This window comes from Callithrix jacchus, chromosome 9 (assembly GCF_049354715.1).
Source record: "Callithrix jacchus isolate 240 chromosome 9, calJac240_pri, whole genome shotgun sequence".
NCBI lineage: Eukaryota > Metazoa > Chordata > Mammalia > Primates > Cebidae > Callithrix > Callithrix jacchus.
This window is the reverse complement of record NC_133510.1, coordinates 12950080-12970905: the sequence shown is the minus strand read 5'-3', so window position 1 is coordinate 12970905 and position 20826 is coordinate 12950080. Positions and strand designations below refer to the sequence as shown.

Genomic DNA, 20826 nt, shown 5'->3' with positions numbered 1-20826 from the left:
CCTAAAGAGAAAGTTATTACATTGCCTCTCCTCACATCCGTGGGGAGAGTGCGCCTCACGCTGGACACCTCTGACTAAGATAATCTCCACACAGACATGAAAACCTTGGAGGTTTTAGATCACTCCCCAGTCATCTGAAACCGCAAAACCCATACCAAATCCTCCCGCTAAGTGCCCTTATCTAATATTCTACCTCTCCCCAGAGGAAATCTTTAGAGGAGATTCCTTAATTTCTTCACTCATGTAGAGCTCCCCCACCCTTATTTTCCTGGGTTCCGTATTGACTGCATATTACTGCTGTGACAAATTACCACAACTGTATTATCTTAAGGCTCTGCAGGGTGAAAGTCTGACATGAGTCTCATTGGGCTAAAATCAAGGCTCTTGGCAAGGATGTCTTCCTTTCTAAAGGCTCTGTGGGAAACAGTGTTTTGCTATTACCTTTCCATCATCTAGCCCAAATTCATTGGTTCCGGCCCCTTCCTCCCTCTTCAGCTGGCAAATCACCATGTCCCTGTGTCTTTGTTCTGGTCACGTCACTCTCTGACCACATCTAAGAAATATTCTCCAATGTTAAGGACTCAAGTAATTAAATTGCGTCTACCCAGATAATCCAGGGTATTTTTCTCACCTCAGTGTCTGTAACCTTAAAAACTTACAGCATCTCTGTAGCTTATTTGATCCATTACACTGTTAAAGAACTAATGGCATCTGAAATGTCCCTTTTGCCACAGTGAGCTGTCATATTCAGAGGTTCCGAGGATTAGCACAAGGGCATCATTGGGGGCTATTATTCCACCTTCTGGCAGGATTAGAAGTAGATTCAGTCCTTTAAGGTGTGTGTAAATCCTATGGCTATGAATCCTATGACAAACCACATGTGCAGCATGTTTTTCTCCTGTTCTTCCAGATAACAGAACACTGTTTATACAAATTGTCAACTCTTTATTGCTCATGTTATGTTGTTGAAATTTAAAGCATCACAGTGATAGTGCTTTGTGCAGTGAGTTTACTTCAATTTTATCGGATGCATTTTTTCAGAGCATTTTTAGACCTATGCGAGAGAAAATAGAAGTTGGTTATTTTATTGAGTTTAAAAAAATAAAATGTAAATAAATAAGGTTTAAAGAGACTGCTAATCCTACAGACACTCTAGAGATGCTCATTATCCAGTAGTCTGTATGGATATCCAATAATTGCAGCACTGTTTGTGGCTGTGGTTGCTCCACACAGCATCATCTGATTTTGTAGTCTAGAAATACAGCATGCTTTCTGTAAGAGTTCTGCTACCCTGCAGGAATGACTGAAAGACAAACAAACTAAAACCAAAAACACCTTACCACGTGCCAGTCTCATTCTTGCTAGAATCGGCCTGCTTTTTTCACTTTCATTTGCCTGAAACTTCAGGTAGTTATTTTTTAAAATCTTGTCCTGTGTATTCCTTGCTATCTACAGGAAGATTAAGCTAGGATTGTTGTTCTGTTGGGAACCTTTCCCATGAATGGGAAAGGGCATTCCCATTCATACTCTCCTTAAGTAGCTAAGTAGCTATCAATTTCTCTTCCATGCCCCATTACCAACTCTCTCTCTCTTGTGCTCTCTCTCTCTCTCTCTCTCTCTCTCTCACACACACACACACACACACACATTTGAATTTCCTATAATAGCAGCCAGGTGTGTGACACAGCTCTTTCTGTCTTAATATGTGTCTCTCTGCTTGATATCTGATGTGGCTGAGTATAAACCAGAACCAATGTCTCCATGCAGATTAGTTAGGCTTAGATAGATGTAAAGAAGACAACTTGACTCTTTTCTGAAATATTCAGAGCAACCTCTACCCTGAGGATCATGGAAATTCCCTCACGATCCTCCTGCTCTGCTTCTAAGCACCCCTTTTTTTGCTGCACAGCAAGAAATAATTCTGACAGAGCAGACAGTTTGAGATCTGTAACATTCTAATGAGAATATTTTAAAGCAGAATATTTGACTTTTCTCACTTTCTCTCCAGAGAAACAATTTGTCATTCTCCTCTTAGAGAGGGGCAGTGTAGTGTGTCTGGGTCAGTTGAGTGTCTGTATAGAAACTCCCAGCCTTGAAAAGGACACCCTGTTCCCAGGCCTGAAGATATTGAAACATTAATTAGATACTTTAAAGTAGTGCTTCCTTTTACAATGTCTGAAGAAGTGACCTACGCGACACTCACATTTCAGGATTCTGCTGGAGCAAGAAATAACCGAGATGGAAATAACCTAAGAAAAAGAGGTAGGAGTTCAGAGAACACCAACTGTGTTTTGTGGGGAGTGGAAGGCGTGAAATGCTTTGAGGTGCCGGCTTTAAAACTGGTGTCAAAGACAAGTGTGCTGTGAAATCTTCAGAGTGGGGACAAATTGTGGAACGTATTAGAAGAGTACGTGTTCCCAAGGTTGGAGTGAAAATATGTGGGTTTCAGAACCTCTTTAAAATTGTGTGATATCACTCTGTTACAGGAAGCTCTGTCTTGCAGTGAAAGATTCTAACTGGATATGCCAGAAATTAAGCTTAATCCTTGATATTTATACCTTGTTAGAGATGCCAGGAGGATAGGATATTCTTTCAGAATCCAGATTGGAGGCTTCTAAAATAGCGAAGGTAGAGGACATTTTTCTTTTTTATTGCATGTTAGGTTTTGGGGTACATGTGAAGAACATGCAAGATTGTTGCACAGGTACACACAGGGCAGTGTGATTTGCTGCCTTTCTCCCCTTCACCTATATCTGGCATTTCTCCCCACGCTATCTCTCCCCAACTCCCCACCCCCCGCTGTCCCTCCCCTATTTCCCCCGGCCCCCACCACAGACCCCAGTGTGTGATGCTCCCTCTGTCCATGTGTTCGACATATTTTTTTAGATGATGTTAAGTTACTTAAAACTGGAAGATAATGGACCAGAGCTAGTTTCTCTTTTGTCATTATTTTTTCAAATTTTAGGGTAGTTGAAATCCAAGTATAATTTGTAGCATTGAACCAGTTATGATAGTATCTAGGTAGTATTTTATGTGCATTTTCTACAGATATAATTCTGTGATGAAAATTCACACTAATATTGGAATATTATTTCCTCCATTGCATAGATAAAAAAACTGAGACTGAGAGAAATTAGATAATATAAGTGAGTTTACACAGCTGCTATGTGGGGAAGCTCAGACTCAGCACTGGTCTTCAACTGATTCTCTTACGCCTAATTGGAAGAAATCGCAGTCTCCATGGTCAAGAATCTGATTTGATATATAAGACCACATCTCTTATTTTCAGATAAGTTGACTTTCCAGGTTCTCCTGAATCATGTCAGTCATCTGAACAACTTTCTCCTGCTCTCTAGATTTATGTTTACATTTTGTGTGGTGCATGACATTTGAGGGAAGGATATTTACAAAAAGGCGATGGGGATAGACTTCGACTTTGCATATGTCTAATAAAGATGGTTCCACATTTTTGCCTTGCATTGTTTGGTTTTTTAATTCTAATTCTAACCTGTGAGGAAGAAGGGAGATGTGGATATGGTGCATATCACAGTGCACCTGGAGACTGTAATACTATATCTAAAACATTGGGCTAGATGTTATTTGGACCTAAATCAAGGAATACTAAGTGAAGGAAAATATGACCACCGTTGATATTTTAAACAAAAACTACAGTGAGCAGGATGCTAACATTTGAAGAGTTTTACTCTGGCTTTCTGGTCTACTCTGCTGTTTGTAAGTTAGCCTGCACATTCTTCCCTTCTTTTTTTCAGTATTCATTCATTATTTACCAGGTGATAAATAGCATGAATAATAGATAAGTTATTGTTAACAGGCAAAAGATACTTTTAAAAGTAGAATCCACTTTTAAAAGGCAGCTAGAACATCTGCCTTATAGAGACTTTTGAGCTCAAAAGCTTGAGGTGTCTCCTACTGTCCAGGAAAAGCAGTTTTTGTATCTCTCATTTATGAATTCAATGAACTTGAGGAAGAAAAGTGAGTAATGATGCAAAACAAAAACCTTGAAGTTAGGATAAACTTCCTCCTAAAGGGGGAAGAGTGGTGGAAGCAATGATGGCACCCTCATTGCACTTCATGTTAGATATTTTCTAAAAGAGGTCATTGAGGAAGCGAGAGAGAAATGTCAGTATCTGTAAGCTCCCTAAGTGGGAGAAAGGAACAACCCGAAGTGAAACAAGCACAAACCGGTTCTGTTTGCTAATTGCTCTGCTGGCTTTCTCCAGGGCATCCAGCTCCATCGCCCATGTGGCGCCACACTGCCCTGGGTCTGCTAACTCTTTGCCTGGTGTTGCTGATTGGGCTGGTGACATTGGGGATTATGTGTAAGTATAACAGCATCGAACCTGAGAAAGGCGGCTAGAAAACATATTTTAAACCATGTCTATTCAGCTTGGATTGTGGATGGATCCTAGCATCCAAATCCTCTGATACTTTTCTGCTGTCTCATATCTTTCCTGTTCTTCATATCTTCCTGAAGACACGATCACGATTTGGTTCTGAATTGTTTTATCTTGATAACCGGACTTAGACAAAGCCTATTCATTCCTAGTTATTCATTAGAATAAAGAGCCTGTTTTCTGCCTAGCCACACATTCACTTATCATTCCAATGCTGAGAAATAAAGTCAAGAAATACGTATTGAAGAAAATGCACGCTATTTTATTTACCTAAAAGACTTAGTACTAGACTAGGCTCAGTCTCCTCACATGAGACTTCTCTAGTGGAGAGAAATCTTCCAAGCAGCAGGAGGCTGGTTTCCATGAATGAGAAAGACACACGAACAAGGAGGAAGAGTGGCCTGATACACCTTATGGAGTAAGAAAGTCGAACCCTCTCCACATGACAATGGAAGCTCCGCTCTCAAGCACCACAGCCACAAAGGAACATTCTACTTATTCTGACCCATCCTTGGGTAGTTGGGGATGAATATGGGAGTTCCTGAGTAATGAGAAAAACCATCTTGAGAATACAAACTTCATAGAGTTGTTAAGTATATGGTATACAGAGCAGTGAATTGGCATGGTATTCACTCATGGGGTAGTGAAAAAATTAACTTGTGGTCAAGGAAGTTAATTTGCTGAATGATGCTAACCTCTCTGCTACAGTCATTTCTTTTCAATGATTTAATGGATAATTAGGATTTGGACATATATTTGTCCATGTGAAAGGAGGCTAATGATGTAGCTTGCTCTTTTGAAAAGAAATATGATGTTCAAGCAGCAGTAACAGATATTCTGGAGCCAATCAGAGGATGAGGATTAGCAGCTGATCTTCTACAATAATGTATATTTAAAAATTAAGTGAAAATATGATAACGTATGTCCATTTATTCAATACAGAAGTGTGACATTTCTTTTCTAAACTTTAGTACTTTCGGCGCAGTGGTTCTTAAATTTGTCGTGCTGATGAAGCACCTTAAGTGCTTACAGAAAAGGCATACTTCATAGACCCATAACCAGAAATGGTCTGATGTGCCATTAAGATCTGCTTTTTATTTTCTTTTGGTAAACAAGCATCTCAGGTGGTCTGCAGAGTGTGAGACCATTGTTTCAAAGAATTCCGTTTTTATTACATCATTCGCCTACAAATAAAATAAAACAAAAATAAAATAATTGTATGAAAACGAATGGCAGAATGACTAGCACTTCCTTAGATGCAATGTCAGAAATAGATAATTATTAATTCATTAATTTTATGTAGTGCAATAATAATTAAGATGTAAATAAAATTATAAAGAACTATAAATAATTTGGAATAGAAAGGCATCTGGTTTGTTTCTTGCATGATACCTCAAATACTAAGAACTACTAATAAATCTTGAACAATTAAGAAATGTTTCTCTCAAGAGAATTATCTATAGTTATAATGAGAACAGAAGAATATATGAACTTGTCTTCTGTCGTGTCTTGGAGTTTTGCAGATATCTAATGAAATTAACTCAGGTTCAGAGATATTGAGTCAACTTCAGAAAACCGTCGACCAGCAGCAGGATAACTTATCCCAGCAACTGGGCAACTCCAATAACTTGTCCACAGAGGAGGAATTTCTCAAGTCACGGATCTCCAGTCTACTGAATAGGCTGGAACAAATGGCCGTCAAACTGTGCCAAGAGCTAATCACTCATACGTCAGGTAAACAGACTTAGACCTGCTAACCAGTCAGATGGCATATGATCATGTGCACCACTTCTGAGTATTGAGAGAGTTATGTCATGCAATGACCCTTAGTGATATTGCACTACGTTTACAGACAGTAAGGAAATACACAAATTGATTTAGTATTTTTGACACCACAGACAAATTTGAGAAGTATCTTGGAACGATACCAATCTGGATACTTCAACCCCTCATTTTATTAACTCTGTCTAGGTGATCCTGTTGTTACAAAAGCTTAAAAGCATAGCTGGTAATTCTGAGGTCAGAAGGCTAAGCCCTGAAAAGAGAGAATCCCTGTTGCCCCAACCCATAACCAGGGGTCACTTTATTTTCAGAGGCTTCTAAAGCAATACGTTTTCAGGGTGCTTGCTCTTAGACCTTATTGTTCAATTAGATGATCTAGTTTCAAAGCCACCTCCAGTCACTCCAGGGACATTCAGTTTATATTATTGGGTATAATTTTCTTTTCAGACCACAGATGTAATCCATGTCCTAAGATGTGGCAATGGTACCAAAATAGTTGCTATTATTTTACCACAAATGAAGAGAAAACCTGGACTAACAGTAGAAAGGACTGCATAGACAAGAACTCCACCCTAGTGAAGATAGACAGCTTGGAAGAAAAGGTAGGATGGAGTCTCATTCTCTTGACATTATCCATACAATGAGAGAGAAATAGAATATCTGATTCACATGATGGAAATTGAGTGCATCTTAAATTAGAATAATACATGAATTTAATGAATGTTCTCATCTATCTTAACTTTGCAAACTGGAATGTGGCTCTCACATAAAACTTTCCCTCTGTCTTCTCTCTTAGGATTTTCTTATGTCACAGCCATTACTCAGGTTTTCGTTCTTTTGGCTGGGATTATCCTGGGACTCCTCTGGCCGAAGTTGGTTCTGGGAAGATGGCTCTGTTCCCTCTCCATCCTTGTACGTCTCTAACTATGGAGGGTAAACACAAGCTTTCCATGGAATCCTGGGAAAATTAATAATGGTTGTGAGAATTATAAATACAGATATAAAAAGAGGAGTACAACATACTGAGAAAAGAGCTCCAGTAACAAATATTGAAAGGAGGTATAGTTCATTTCATCTCTGTGACAAATTTATGGCAACTTTATCCTTGGGTAGAAATGTGTTTACTTACACACACACCCCCCACCCCGGCTAATCCTACATTCAAAGTACTCTATAAAGATTAAACCTTGAGGAAATTACCATTATATTCCCATTTTATAGGTAGAAATATTATCACAGAGAGATTAAGTAACTTGCCTGAGATCACTCAGCTTATAAATTGCACTTTAGGGACTGTGCACTCAGTCACTCAGCTACTCTGACTGTCCAGCACCTACAATCCCAAAGGGTGCTGCTGATGATAAGAACACACATCGCTTGAAGCGGTGGCGCGTGCCTGTGGTCCCAGCTACTCGGGAGGCTGAGGTGAGAGGATCGCTTGAGCCCAGGAGTTCTGGGCTGCAGTGTGCTATGCCGATCTGGTGTCCACACTAAGTTAGGCATCAATATGGTGACCTCCCAGGAGTGGGGGACCACCCTGTTGCCTAAGGAGGGGTGAAGCCCAGGTCAGAAACGGAGCAGGTCAGAACTCCCGTGCTGATCCATAATGGGATCCCGCCTGTGAATAGCCAGTGCACCCCTGCCTGGGCAACATAGCGAGACCCTGTCTCTAAAAACAAAAAAACAAAAACAAAAAAGAACACACATCGACACATTTATTTATATGAAACAACTGTCAGTTATTTTCTAACAAAAAGTAAGACTGAATTGACTGATTAGTTCAACAATTAGTGTCATGTTGAGGACTTGCCAATTACAATATATGGCAAATATCTTTTATAAATTAAAATAAACTAAACCTGCCACTTCAGGGTTTAGATGAAAAATTTCAAAGCACATATAGAATATATAAAACTTGGAAAATTTCAATTTTTTTAACTATTTAAAGTTATGAAAAATAGATGTGTAAGGGCATATTAGATTTGCTAAATTTTTTCAGAGACTATAAAACCAAAAATTTTGAGAAACAGCCCTCATCATAACTACATTTAAATAAAACTGTATTAATATTTTAAATATAACAGTATTTTTATATTAGATAAAATTTAAGATCATTGGCCTCTTAATGGATTTTTAGATTTTTTATTGATACATAAGAGACACATATGTTCTGGGGTACATGTGATAATTTGATACATTCAGATATAGTATGTAAAGATCAAATAAGTGGAATTGAGATATCTATCACTAAATATTTATGTTTTCTTTATGCTAGGAGGATTCAAATTATTCTTTTCTCATTATTGTGAAATCTACAGTAGATTATTGTTAATTGTATTCACCCTAATAATCTATCAAACACTAGGTCTTACTCTTCTATCTAACAAAATATATGTATCCATTATGGCTTTTTATCTACCTTCCCTCCCCAACAAATAATTATCCATACCCCTCCCTCCTGTTTCACTCTTTAAAGCATGCTGTCAAGTTTTCTTAAACTGAATAATAATCGCAGGTCTTCTGTCAAAGACGCCATGCTTCAGCTGTGACTCAGCAGTTCCTTCCATCACAAACAATGATAAGTCTATTATTTTCTCCCTGGATGCACTTCATCTTCATCCATTTCCCAGTGGTTTGTCATGGCTATTTTTACTTAAACACGAATCTCCCATTCTCTAATCACCATTATCAATCATATTAAGTCAACTAGTCTGGTGTCACACAAATAATAATGACAAAAAGCACATGCAGAGTAATACCCAAACAAACAAACATGACGGTTACCTTTTTGTGACAAGAGCAATATTGGGCATGAACCAATTAATATTAATCTGAGGTGTTGCTACTAGACTGAGGGATTCCAGGAGTAGCAGGATGACATCGTGTAAACACGTTGTTTTCATGTTGGAGTCTAAGATGTGTCCCTTCTCCCAAAGGGATTTTAATCATCCTTGGCCCCTTTACTCACTCTTACTCAAAGTGTGGAGGAGGGGGCCCCAAGCAGGTTTCGGAGCCTGCAGCCCCCGGCCCCTGAGACCTGCAGTTTAGATAAGCCAGCCTGAGAAACTCAGGTTAGAGAGACTGAGCTTCCAGTTGTATAGCCATTTCCTTGACTACTGAGTAAATGCCAAGGCTATGATTTAGTAAGCCTAGCCCTGAAGCAGGAAAATAAAACGGTAGCGTAATGCGCGTCATTTAGGACAAAAACAGTGTTGGGCACACAGAAAATTTAGACCAGACAAGTGTAATTTTCTAAAGACATTCTTTCAGTGTTAACACCAATTTCTTAGCAGAGGAAGTGAGTACTATTGCTGGAACCATATCTATACAGTCATTCACTTCCTCTCTTAGTCTGTCTTGTTCTCTTTTTACCTAACACATATGTATAACTATGTAAAAAGTTATATTCGCGCATAGTAAAATGTGGTAACTTTTTACAACATAATGTAACTTTATTTCTTTGTTTTCTTTGTAAAGTCTCAAAGAACTTCAAGTACTTCTAATATAAGCTGAACTGGGTAGATTTCATTTATGGAATTCCATATTTATGAAGGAAATACAAATTCTCAGCCCAGGATTTAAGTATTTCTCTTAAAGAATTCTACCTGGGATCGTGATTAACTTAAAGAGCTCAGATGTGCCAGCTCTAGGCAGATTTTGTGCCAGCTTTAGGCAGCTTCAGATTTTGAAGTTTTCTGGAGGCAGAAGTCTCCGAATATTCAGATACATGACATTGGCTTTAAGAGAAACTGAGAGAACTAAACAGTGATCATATTTCAAATATAGAATTTATAATTAATTTTAAATTGATTTTCAGATTTAGTACTAAAGAACTTGACCAGATCAATGGATCCAAAAGGTGTGCTTATTTTCAAAAAGGAAACATTCATATTTCTCGCTGTAGTGCTGAGATTTTTTGGATTTGCGAGAAGACCGCGGTCCCAGTGAAGACTGAAGATTTGATTAGTATGTTTCTTCCAAATTCCCCAAGAAGCAGGAGTTTTGTGAGTGATCCCATGTGAGGAAAGAGGAAACTACAATACCAGAGCCAAGAACAGCTTTCAAAATGACTGTGTGTTTACATCCTCAGACAAATGAACTTGCTTAACGGAACATTCTCCAGTCCCTTGTCTGATGCCTTCTGCTTTTATGTTATTATTCAGTCTTAAAATGATCCTTGGGGACCAAGGGGAACAGCCATACTATGGCCTTGTGATTGTCTCTCTTTTCACTGACTTTCTTTGCTTTCTCAAATAAAGATTTGTTTCTTACATTATTATTATATTTTCACATGTGCACTAGGGTGATATTTACATATTTGAAAACTGGAACTGCCACAGCACTAGAACAAGGTCCAAGAGATGCCTTTTGTGATAGCTGCCAGGTCACGTGGAGGTCCGGGGTATCCCACACTAAGGATCCCGGTAGCTGGGGCTGCAGCACTGTATCAACTGATTTAGAAATGGTTTATTTGAACAAATGTTTGTAACACTGTGAACCAGCTAAGTATCACCCTGCACTTGCAAAATAACTCTTCTTCCCCAACAATCCTATTAAAATAAATATTTTATTAATCTTTTAATTTTAGATAACTTGAAATCTAGGTGAAGAAGAATAAGCATTTAATATTTACCCTTTTTTAGAGACAGGGTCTCACTCTGTCACCTATGTTGGAGCATTGTGGTATGATTGGGTCACTGCAGCCTCGACCTCCTTGGCTCAATGGATCTTCCCACCCCAGCCTCCCAAATAGCTGGAACTACAGGCATGCAACACCATGCTTAGCTAATTTTTGTATTTTTTTGTAGAGACGGGGTTTCGCCATGTTGCCCAGGCTGGTCTTGAACACCTAGGCTCAAGCTATCTGCCAGCCTCAGCTTCCCCAAATGCTGGGATTACAGGTGTGAGCCACTGCCCCTGGCCAATATTTATATGTTTATCCTTTATTTAAATTAGTAATAGTGATGTTATTGATTTTGTAATCTGGGTATCATTATAAAAGTATACTCTCTTACAACTGATATTTTATTTCCCTCAGAAAAGTTCTAATAATTTTTTTGAAGGCATTTGAAAAATATAAGAACCATTATCTTTAATTATTTAGAGCTATCTTGAATCATAGTTTGTCAGTGTTCCTGAACACTGGATGCTAAATATTGTAAATCTAGGGTTCAAGATATTTTCTGGAACAAAATTGCTGATTTCAGAATACTGGTAAAGGATACAGTGTTCCCTTTCTCCTCATATTGTTGCATAGCCATATATAGGCAGAAAATAATGGCAAACTAGCCTTTGATAACGATTTTGCTAGATCAGAAATCTAGAATTTACTGGAAAATTGATGTGACCCAAATTCAGAGTTAGTTGCATTTCAATATTTTGACATTCCTTTGAAACTACAACTTTATATATACCACCTAGTAGCTTGTTATCCTCTAAATATTTAAAATTATGAACTAATCCATGTTTTATATATGCATCAACAGCAACTCTAGCACAAAGGAAAAATGTCAAGAGTGAAAATTTAGTAAGAATTACAAGGCCTGGCGCGGTGGCTCAAGCCTGTAATCCCAGCACTTTGGGAGGCCGAGGCGGGTGGATCACGAGGTCAAGAGATCGAGACCATCCTGGTCAACATGGTGAAATCCCGTCTCTACTAAAAATACAAAAATTAGCTGGGCATGGTGGCGCACACCTGTAATCCCAGCTACTCGGGAGGTTGAGGCAGGAGAATTGCCTGAACCCAGGAGGCGGAGGTTGTGGTGAGCCGAGATTGTGCCATTGCACTCCAGCCTGGGTAACAAGAGCGAAACTCTGTCTCAAAAAAAAAAAAAAGTATGTAGCATCCCCCTCAACCCCCACCCCACACCCTCTCTCCTGCTCCAGCTCCTGCTCCAGCCATGTGAAGTATCCACTTCCCCTTTGTCTTCCATGGTGACTGTAAGTTTCCAGAGGCCTCCCCAGAAACCCAGCAGTTTCCAGCATCATGTTTCCTGTACAGCCTGAAGAACTGTGAGCCAATTAAACCTTCTTTCTTTATAAATTACCCAGTCTTGAGTATCCCTTTATAGCAATGTGAGAAAGGACTAATACAGTCATGTTTTATATTTATTTGGAATAACTTTTCTTCTCTCAGTGATAATCAACATGGTTTCCAAACCTGGTTTCACTTCAGATTTACATGGATAGTCCCTTAAAGGCACAGATATTTGGGCCACACGTCAAATCTATAGAATCAGAATGATGAGAGAACAGAAATGGAGAATCTAAGTTTCTCAAACTCCACTGGTGATTTTTATTAACTCAGTCGGAGTGGCAATGCTTGGATAAACAACCTCAATACTAACTCCCTGAGCAAATAGGCCCGAAGCCAAAGGTGCTGGAACCATCCTCAAGTTGGATGGCTCTTTCTGCAATGTTAGCAAAATTAGTTTGGTTTGTGCAGACCAAGTTAGGTCAGGACAGGTCAGAATTGGGACGGGTGTAGTGACAATTCTCCGCTATTTCACTGTTGTAATCTTAGCCAACGAACCCTTACTGAGGGTAGTAATTGGCATGGTCAGGATAGGCAGGTGATATGAAGTTTGATCTGTCTGACTCTTTGAAAATAATTCTCAACTTAGCTACAGACTGAAATTATACTGGGGAGCTTTGAGGAAATACTGATTCCTAAGATTGTCCCATCTCTTACGATGCTGATTTAATTGAGAAATGTAGCTGGGTTATTACAAAAATTTTAAGTTTTCTATGTGGTTGCAATGTGAAGCTAAGGTTGAAAATCCTTGTACTGAGGTCATCCCAATGGCCTTTACTTCAGTAAAATAGCCAGCCCTCCATTATATATTAAGAAAACAGGTGAACTAGCTCCATTAGTGATGATTATACATGTTTGAGACAGGGACAGTAGTGATGATTACCTGAAGCTAGGGTTGATGGTATATTCAAGGTTGCATACAAGCATATATAATCATATTTGTATAAATTTGTATGCACATGGAGAAGGATTTAGACACATTAGTAACATTGTTTTCCTCAGGGTAGGTATGATGGAGTCAAATTGAGCAAGAGGGGGAGATGATACATTATCGAAATTGAGAATCCACTCTGAAACTGAGGACTGAAATCAAGAGTCAGATTATGAACAGGTGGCCAAAATTAACAATGTGATCCTAAAGCAATGTAATTTTTTTATTCCACAGGTATATTAGTTTTGCTGAACAAGTAACTGTAAGTAATATACCTGCCTGTCTTTCTTCCCTCCCTTCACCCTTCCTCCCTCCCTCCCTCCTTCCCTCCTTCCTTCCTTTCCTCCCTCCCTCCTTCCCTCCCTCCTTCCTTCCTTCCTTCCCTTCTTCCTTTCCTGCCTCCCTTCCTTTCTTCTCTCTTCATTCTTTCTTTTTTCTCTCTCTTTTTCAGGGTATATAATAATATAAATATAATAAAATGCATCATCTTTCAGTTCTTTCAAAATATTTCACAACTTTCAAGCATGCAGAAGTATCCCAGCCTCTTATTAGGAAGTGGTACAGCCTAGTGCTTAAGACAATCCATTTTTTAAATCAGACAGCCATGTTCATGTTTTTATACCCGATGTAAGAGCTGTATATTTTAGACAATGTCTCAGTCTGTTTTGTGCTGCTATAAAAGAATGCCTTAGACTGAATATTCTTTCAATTTCTTGGCCCACAGTTCTAAAAGCTGGAAAGTGTAAGTTCAGAACACCAGCAGGTTTGGTGTCTGATGAGGCCGTTTTCTTCTTTAAGATGGCAACGTGCACACCGCAACATTGGGAAAGCAGGAGGGTGGGATCCTCATGTGGCAGAGGGCAGAATGACCAAGAGGCAAAAGGAGATGGAACTCATCCTTTTATAACAGCATTAATTCCACCCATGAGGGTTTAATCATCTCTTCATTTGTTTGTTTTTATTTTTAGAGACAGACTCTTGCTCTGTCACCCAGGCTGGAGAGCCGTGGTGCAATCATGGTTTACTGCAGCCTCGAACTCCTGGGCTCAAGAAATCCTCCTGCCTCAGTCTTCTGAGTAATTGGTAGGTACCACAGGTGGGCACCACCATGTTCAACTATTTTTTAAAAATAATTTTTCTGTAGAGATGGGATCTTGCTATGTTGACCTGGCTGATCTTGAACTCCTGGCCTCAAGCAATCCTCTTGCCTTGGCCTTCAAAGTGTTGAGATTACAGGTGTGAGCCACCTCACCCAGTCAATCACTTCTTTAAAGTTTCACCTTTTAATACTCTGATAATGATAATTAAATTACAACTTGAATTTTGGAGGGTACAGGCATTCAAACCATAGCAGACAGGACTCTTAAATTATCTAAGCCCATCTCATAAATAGTAGAGGGTGATAAAACTAGCACCCATTCTGTGAGATTTTTGTGAAGAAAACAAAAAGAGATAACACACGTGGTACAGTGAACACCCCAATAAGTTTAGCAGTTCTTCCTTTTGCCATCCTCTGCTTCCCCTTAGATATCAGATCCGCATGATCCTTCTAGTCCCAAGAACATTCCTGCACTGGGTGCTCAGCTTGGTTTTCACCACCAATGGTATTTTCCTCAGGAAAATTATCTCAGGGAACTAAAAGGCAACATTTTAAAAATACAAATATAATCATGCAGGTTGGTTCAGATTGCTAGCATCAGCTCATCAGGGAAGAGAAATCAGGGAGGGAAACAGGAAGGCAAATAATAGATGGCAGATAGCTCTAGGTAATTACCTGAGACAGGCACTATGTTACCCATGGATTATTTTTGTATTGTCTGTGCCCTCTGTGATGTGGAGGCCAGAAACGAGGTGGACAAGGACAGGGTCCAGACCCTTTCATCTTTTTGATGCTTTATTGCAGCATTGGAAATTGTAGGGAAGTAGTAATTTTTATTGTTATAGTTACCAAGGCCATTATTTTCAGTTCTCTGACTTTCTTTGTTTCTGGACAGAATTTGTTTCTGAGAAAAGCTACTCTTATGGGTGGATTGATGTTGGCTTTCCCAATCTGGTCCAGCCCATATGAGCTGTGAGTTGTATTTTGAGTAGAGTAATTTCTAGGAGACTACATTCTCTCTTGTTCTTCAAGTACTGACCTTCAATTTCCCGTGCGAGAAGACAGCATTGATTGTTTTTGTCTTGAGTTTGAAATTCCTTTGTGTCTAAATCAGACAAGTTGGGAAGAAATACCTCTCAAAAGTTATGGAGCCAAAAATGCATGAAGGAGAGTAGGAAATAAGTCTCAGGAAGGTGAATTGGATTGAAAACCAGATTTCTGGTCTCCCTTTCTTTGAGTCTACCAAATGCACAACTGATATTTGGACAGGTATGAGTGGCAGCTGCAAATTATTCACTTACTTAACAATAGATTTTGTGTGTGTGTGTCAACCAAATGCTAGTCAATATACAAATCCTTGGGATAGATGGGAAGATCAGTATGACAGGACCTTTAACCACAATAAGTTCAAAGCTAGGGGCAAAGGGTCCTACAGTTTTTAAGATGGCCCTTACATGGCAGGAACTTGACAAATTCAACACATAATCTCATCTGAGATCCATTCCATACATGTGGAAACTAAAGCTTGGTTTAGAACAAAGCTTGGCTAAGGTCTTACAGCCAGAAAGTGTGAAGTTAGGTTTTGTTTGTTTGTTTGTTTGTTTTTGAGACGGAGTTTCGCTTTTGTTACCCAGGCTGGAGTGCAATGGCACGATCTCAGCTCACCGCAACCTCCGCCTCCTGGGTTCAGGCAATTCTCCTGCCTCAGCCTCCTGAGTAGCTGGGATTAAGGCATGCGCCACCGTGCCCAGCTAATTTTTTGTATTTTTAGTAGAGACGGGGTTTCACCATACTGACCAGGATGGTCTCGATCTCTTGACTTCATGATCCACCCGCCTCGGCCTCCCAAAGTGCTGGGATTACAGGCTTGAGCCACCGCGCCCGGCCGAAGTTAGGTTTTGAACCAGGTCTCACACACGCCAGAGTCCTATTATCTTTTCACAGAATCATAGCAACAGAATATAGAGTATGATAGATAGCAGCATCTATCGGAACACAGAAGATGGTATGCAGTGACACTTCCCATAAGTGATGACCCCACCCCAGGTATCATCTTTTTTTAAGTATAAATTTTATTACTATTCTTAATTAAATCTGTCCTCAGCCCCTTTCTGGCCTTATGTATTGCTATCTCCCTCCATAGCCACTAGGCACGCCTTCCCTACTTGCTTGCCTCATTCATAAAGATTTCTTCTTTAAAAACCACTTTATCGGGTATAACTGACAGTTAAAAGCTGTACATATATTTTGTAATCTATGCAACTTAATGTTTGTAGATAAGTATACACATGTAAATAAACCATAACCACAGTGCATGACAAAAACATAGGCATTATCTTGAAAAGTTTCCTCCCACTCTCTTTATTTACTGTTATTACTTTAGGGTGATAAAAACACAATGTAAGATTTACCCTCTTAGCAAATTCCAAATATAAAATATAGTATTGTTGTCTATAGGCATGATGCTACACAGCAGATCCCTAGGACCTATTCATTTTGTGTAGTTGAACTTTCTACCCTTAGGATAATACCTCCTCATTTCCTCTCTAATCCCTGGCGACCACCATTCTACTATCTGCTTCTACGAGTTTGGTTATCTGAGATTCCTCATGTAAGTTGTATCATGTATTTGTCCTTCTGTATCTGGCTTATCTCATTTAGTATAACATGCTCCATATTTATCCATGTTGTTGCAATAACAGGACTTCTTTCTTTTTTAAGGCTAAAAATATTCCATGGCATGTACCATATGATCTAGCAATCCCATCACTGGGTATATATCCAAAGAACTTGAAATTGCAATTTCAAAGAGATGCCTGAACTCCTATGTGTATTGCAGCATTGCACACGATAGCCAACACACGGAAGCAACCTCAATGTCCATTGACGTGTGAAGAGAATATAAATAAAATGTGGTATATTCATTTTATTAATTTAAACTATTTGTTTCTAAGAACTTTGTATTTTAGGTTGCTAGTTAGAAATGAACAAAATAAGTGCTTTTATTGCTCTATGAAAGCTCGATTCCTCAGATGTAGGCCTCCGTTTGTGGTATACTGCAAATTTGAATTTATCATAGGAGCAAAAGAAAGTTACACATTTTGTCAGCCTATGTTTACATGACTGTTTTACAGAATTAACATGTATCTTTATTTCTTTCCTATGTTCCTGTTAGAAGACAATAGGACTATAATTCAGTTGACAGAGATATAGCTTAGAGCAGTCCTTAAGTCTGTGTTGTAGCTTTGGGAATTTTGGAAGCTGAAGTATAAGTACAGCTTTTCCTCTGGCTCTTTGTATTAGAAGAGAAAACAACCTTTAAGAGAAAATTGATGCAGCACTATTTACAATAGCAAAGACTTGGAACCAACCCAAATGTCCATCAGTGATAGACTGGATGAAGAAAATGCAGCACAAATACACCATGGAATACTATGCTGCCATAAAAAAGAATAAGTTCTTGTCCTTTGAAGGAACATGGATGAAACTAGAAACTATCATTCTCAGCGAACTAACACAGGAACAGAAAACCAAACCCCACATATTCTCACTCATAAGTGGTAGTTGAACAATGAGAACACATGGACGCAGGGAGGGGAACATCACACACTGGGGCCTGTTGGGGGGTTAGGGGCAAGGGGAGGGAGAGCATTAAAACAAATACCTAATGCATGTGGGGCTTCCAACCTTGATGACAGGTTGTTAGGTGCAGCAAACCACCATGGCACATGTATACCTATGTAACAAACCTGCAGGCTCTGCATATGTATCCCAGAACTTTAAATAAAAAATTTAAAAAAGAGAAAATTATAGATTAGAGTAGCTGATATGGTTTGGCTGTGTCCTCACCCAAATATCACCTTAAATTACAGCTCCCATAATCTCCACGTGTTGCAGGAGGGACCCAGTGAGAGGTAATAGAATCATGGGGGCAAGTTTTTTCTGTGCTGTTCTCATGACAGTAAGTCTCACAACATCTGATGGTTTTATAAGGGGAGTTCCCCTGCCGCCATGCAAGACATGACTTTGCTTCTCCTTCGCCTTCCACCATGATCGTGTGGCCTCCCCAGCCATGTGGAACTGTGAGTCAATTAAACCTCTTTCCTTTATAAATTACCCAGACTCTGGTATATCTTTATGAGCAGCATGAGAAGAAGACGTCCCCGTCTCTATTATTTGGCTACTAATACAGTAGCCAAAAAACCACATTTTTAATCATAAAAGGAATGTAAATTGCCAAAAAATATCTCCTAAGGGATGTAAGGGTATCCTGGTTATAAGAATTCTAACAGGAATTCCAAGTGATTTTTTAAAAATGTTTCTAGTAATGCGTATTTCACTATGTGTGTTTCCCCAGTATTTGAAATTGCATAGATCTCACTTAATAATAGACCAGAACTTATAAATCTAGTCTTAGGTAGCTTGTAAGAGATGTAAACTAGTATTATACCAGGTATTATAATCTTGGCAAAAAATAAGCTTATTCCAATCACTTTCATTATAGATCATCTGTATGAGGTACCCTCTATGTAATCAGTGAGTTAAATAGGAAATTCCTTCCATGGAAGCAAATCGCTGTGGTTAAGAGCACAGACCATGCAATAAAGCTGCCCTTCCTTCTTTCCCTCCCTCCCTCCCTTCCTTCCTTCCTTCCTTCCCTCCCTCCCTCCCTCCTTCCCTTCCTCCCTCCCTCCTTCCACTTCTTTCTCTCTCTTTTCTTTCTCCCTTTCTTTTTCTCTTTCTCTCTGTCTCTGTCTCTCTCTCTCTCTCTCTCTTTCCTGCCCCCCCACCTCTCTCTTGGATCACTTGGTAAACACCAAGACAAAAATCTACCAAAGAAAGAGGAATAGCTCACAACACTTTTCTAAGAACTTGACACACATCAGGGAAGAGATTGTGTCATCTTATAAGACTCACACTTTCCTAAGAATTTGAGGCAGTTAGAGGATCGTACCATCTTCCAACACTCTTAGTTGGAAGTGCCATGTGATAACCCCAGCCAGGAAGGAGATGACAGACACAAAGTCATGTAGAAGACAAAAGCAGAACATAAGTCAAATCGTCCATGATGCTGCCTCGTGGAGCTGATTTGACTGTGATGAAATATATCAGAAATTGACAATATTCCATGACACCACCATGGTTTCTGTGCTCTGGATGGACATTGGAAAAATGCACAAGTTAGAAAGTTGTTTTCTTATCCTGCTTTTTCCTCTGCCTCCAAACTCTATTAAATCCAACATAAATAAAATTAAGTGTTTACTTTTTAAAGTTTCTTCACAGAATCAGTCGTACATTCTCTTCTTTCAGCATACTTTTCATTTACGTAGACTGAATTCCCTCATGAAAGGCACTCTCCTAAACCTTTCCAAAGTTTCATTTGATTTGTCAGAATTGTCAGAAGTCAGGTGTTGTTGAATAAACCTTAACTTTATACAATATTGATATATCCATCTATCCATCTCAGAACAATTATAAATTCAAGATGTAATGTCTTTTAAAATTATCCTCTTTTTGTTTTATAGTTTATTTTCTTCTTCTTGTACACTATTATTTCCCTAGATTCTCTTTTCCAAAATGATGTGTTAGAATTTGGAATTCAATAAAGAAAGATAAAAATAAGTATTTAAATGAGGAAGTATATATTTACTCTGCCTCTTTTTGTTATTCTATTCAATATGCAAAACCAGAATGTGTGAATTAAATCAAGTTTCTTATCATCTAAAGCCTAGGTTTCATATCTAAAAATCATGAACAATGTTGCCAAACTTGCAGGGCTGTTATTTGCACACAAAGGAAGAATTAAATGATTAAATGTGACCGTTTATAGACTCACTTTAGAGCATAGTATTTTTAGGTACTCAATAATTTCTTTTACTTATCTTAAGTAAATTTTTTACTTATCACCTCTGTGAGGTGAGGAGGTAATTTTAATGAAAGACAGGAGACTTGCATACTCAGCAGTTCCGTATTCTCTATTGAGGAGGGTAGAATTTTTAGTTGCTCTAAAATTTTTTATCCTTGCTCTCTTGCCATGTTTTGGATTCCCGAATTATTTTTCATTACTGGTCTTTTGCTCCGTTGCCACCTTTCGGGACAGGGCTTACATCCACGATCTGAAAAACTAGAGGTATATATTAATTATCTTGATGTCTTTATATTAAATACGGAATATTTAATGCAGTGTTTGAGTTAGTCTTGCAAATATCTCATTTCCTCCCATGTTCATTGCAAGGTTATTTACAATGGCCAAAATATGAAAACAACCTAAATGTTCACTTCATTAATGAACAAGTGGATAAAGAAAACATTTTGTGTGTGTGTGTGTATGCGTGTGTGTGTGTCTCTGTGTGTGTGTGTGTGTCTGTGTATGTGTGTGTATGCGTGTGTGTGTGTGTATACAAGAAAATACTTTCTTCAAGAACCTCCATGTCGTCTTTTAGAATTTAATTTTTTACTTCACGTGCTTCTTCCTTTTTTCACTTCGGCTTGACACCTTTTTGGGGTCATAGGTATGTTGTACCTAAATTCCACTCTCTCCCCTAAAATATGCCTCAGATTTGCA

The 20826-nt window shown here is 38.8% G+C and overlaps 1 protein-coding gene and 1 long non-coding RNA gene across 2 annotated transcripts; one reads left to right on the top strand and one right to left on the bottom strand.

Moving 5' to 3' along the window:
* Positions 1 to 2155: 2155 nt before the first annotated feature.
* CLEC12B (C-type lectin domain family 12 member B) lies at positions 2156 to 10476 on the top strand. Its single transcript, XM_002752184.5, has 6 exons — positions 2156 to 2262; positions 4242 to 4340; positions 5931 to 6149; positions 6645 to 6799; positions 6994 to 7109; positions 10015 to 10476. Exons 1-6 carry the CDS (start codon positions 2172 to 2174, stop codon positions 10217 to 10219), a joined length of 885 nt encoding a protein of 294 aa, XP_002752230.1. The 5' UTR covers positions 2156 to 2171; the 3' UTR covers positions 10220 to 10476.
* On the bottom strand, positions 6276 to 19300 carry LOC144577744 (uncharacterized). The gene is made up of 3 exons (XR_013522269.1): positions 19117 to 19300; positions 7455 to 7530; positions 6276 to 7155 (listed from the first exon to the last, which is right to left on the bottom strand). It is a non-coding gene; the product is annotated as an uncharacterized LOC144577744 (long non-coding RNA).
* Between the last annotated feature and the right edge of the window lie 1526 nt (positions 19301 to 20826).

Coding starts and splice junctions, on each gene's coding strand:
- CLEC12B (XM_002752184.5), top strand. CDS start 2,172: ATGTCTGAAGAAGTGACCTACGCGACACTCACATTTCAGGATTCTGCT. Junction 4,341..5,930: donor GGTGACATTGGGGATTATGT/GTAAGTATAACA, acceptor CGTGTCTTGGAG/TTTTGCAGATATCTAATGAA. Junction 6,150..6,644: donor GCTAATCACTCATACGTCAG/GTAAACAGACTT, acceptor TTTTCTTTTCAG/ACCACAGATGTAATCCATGT.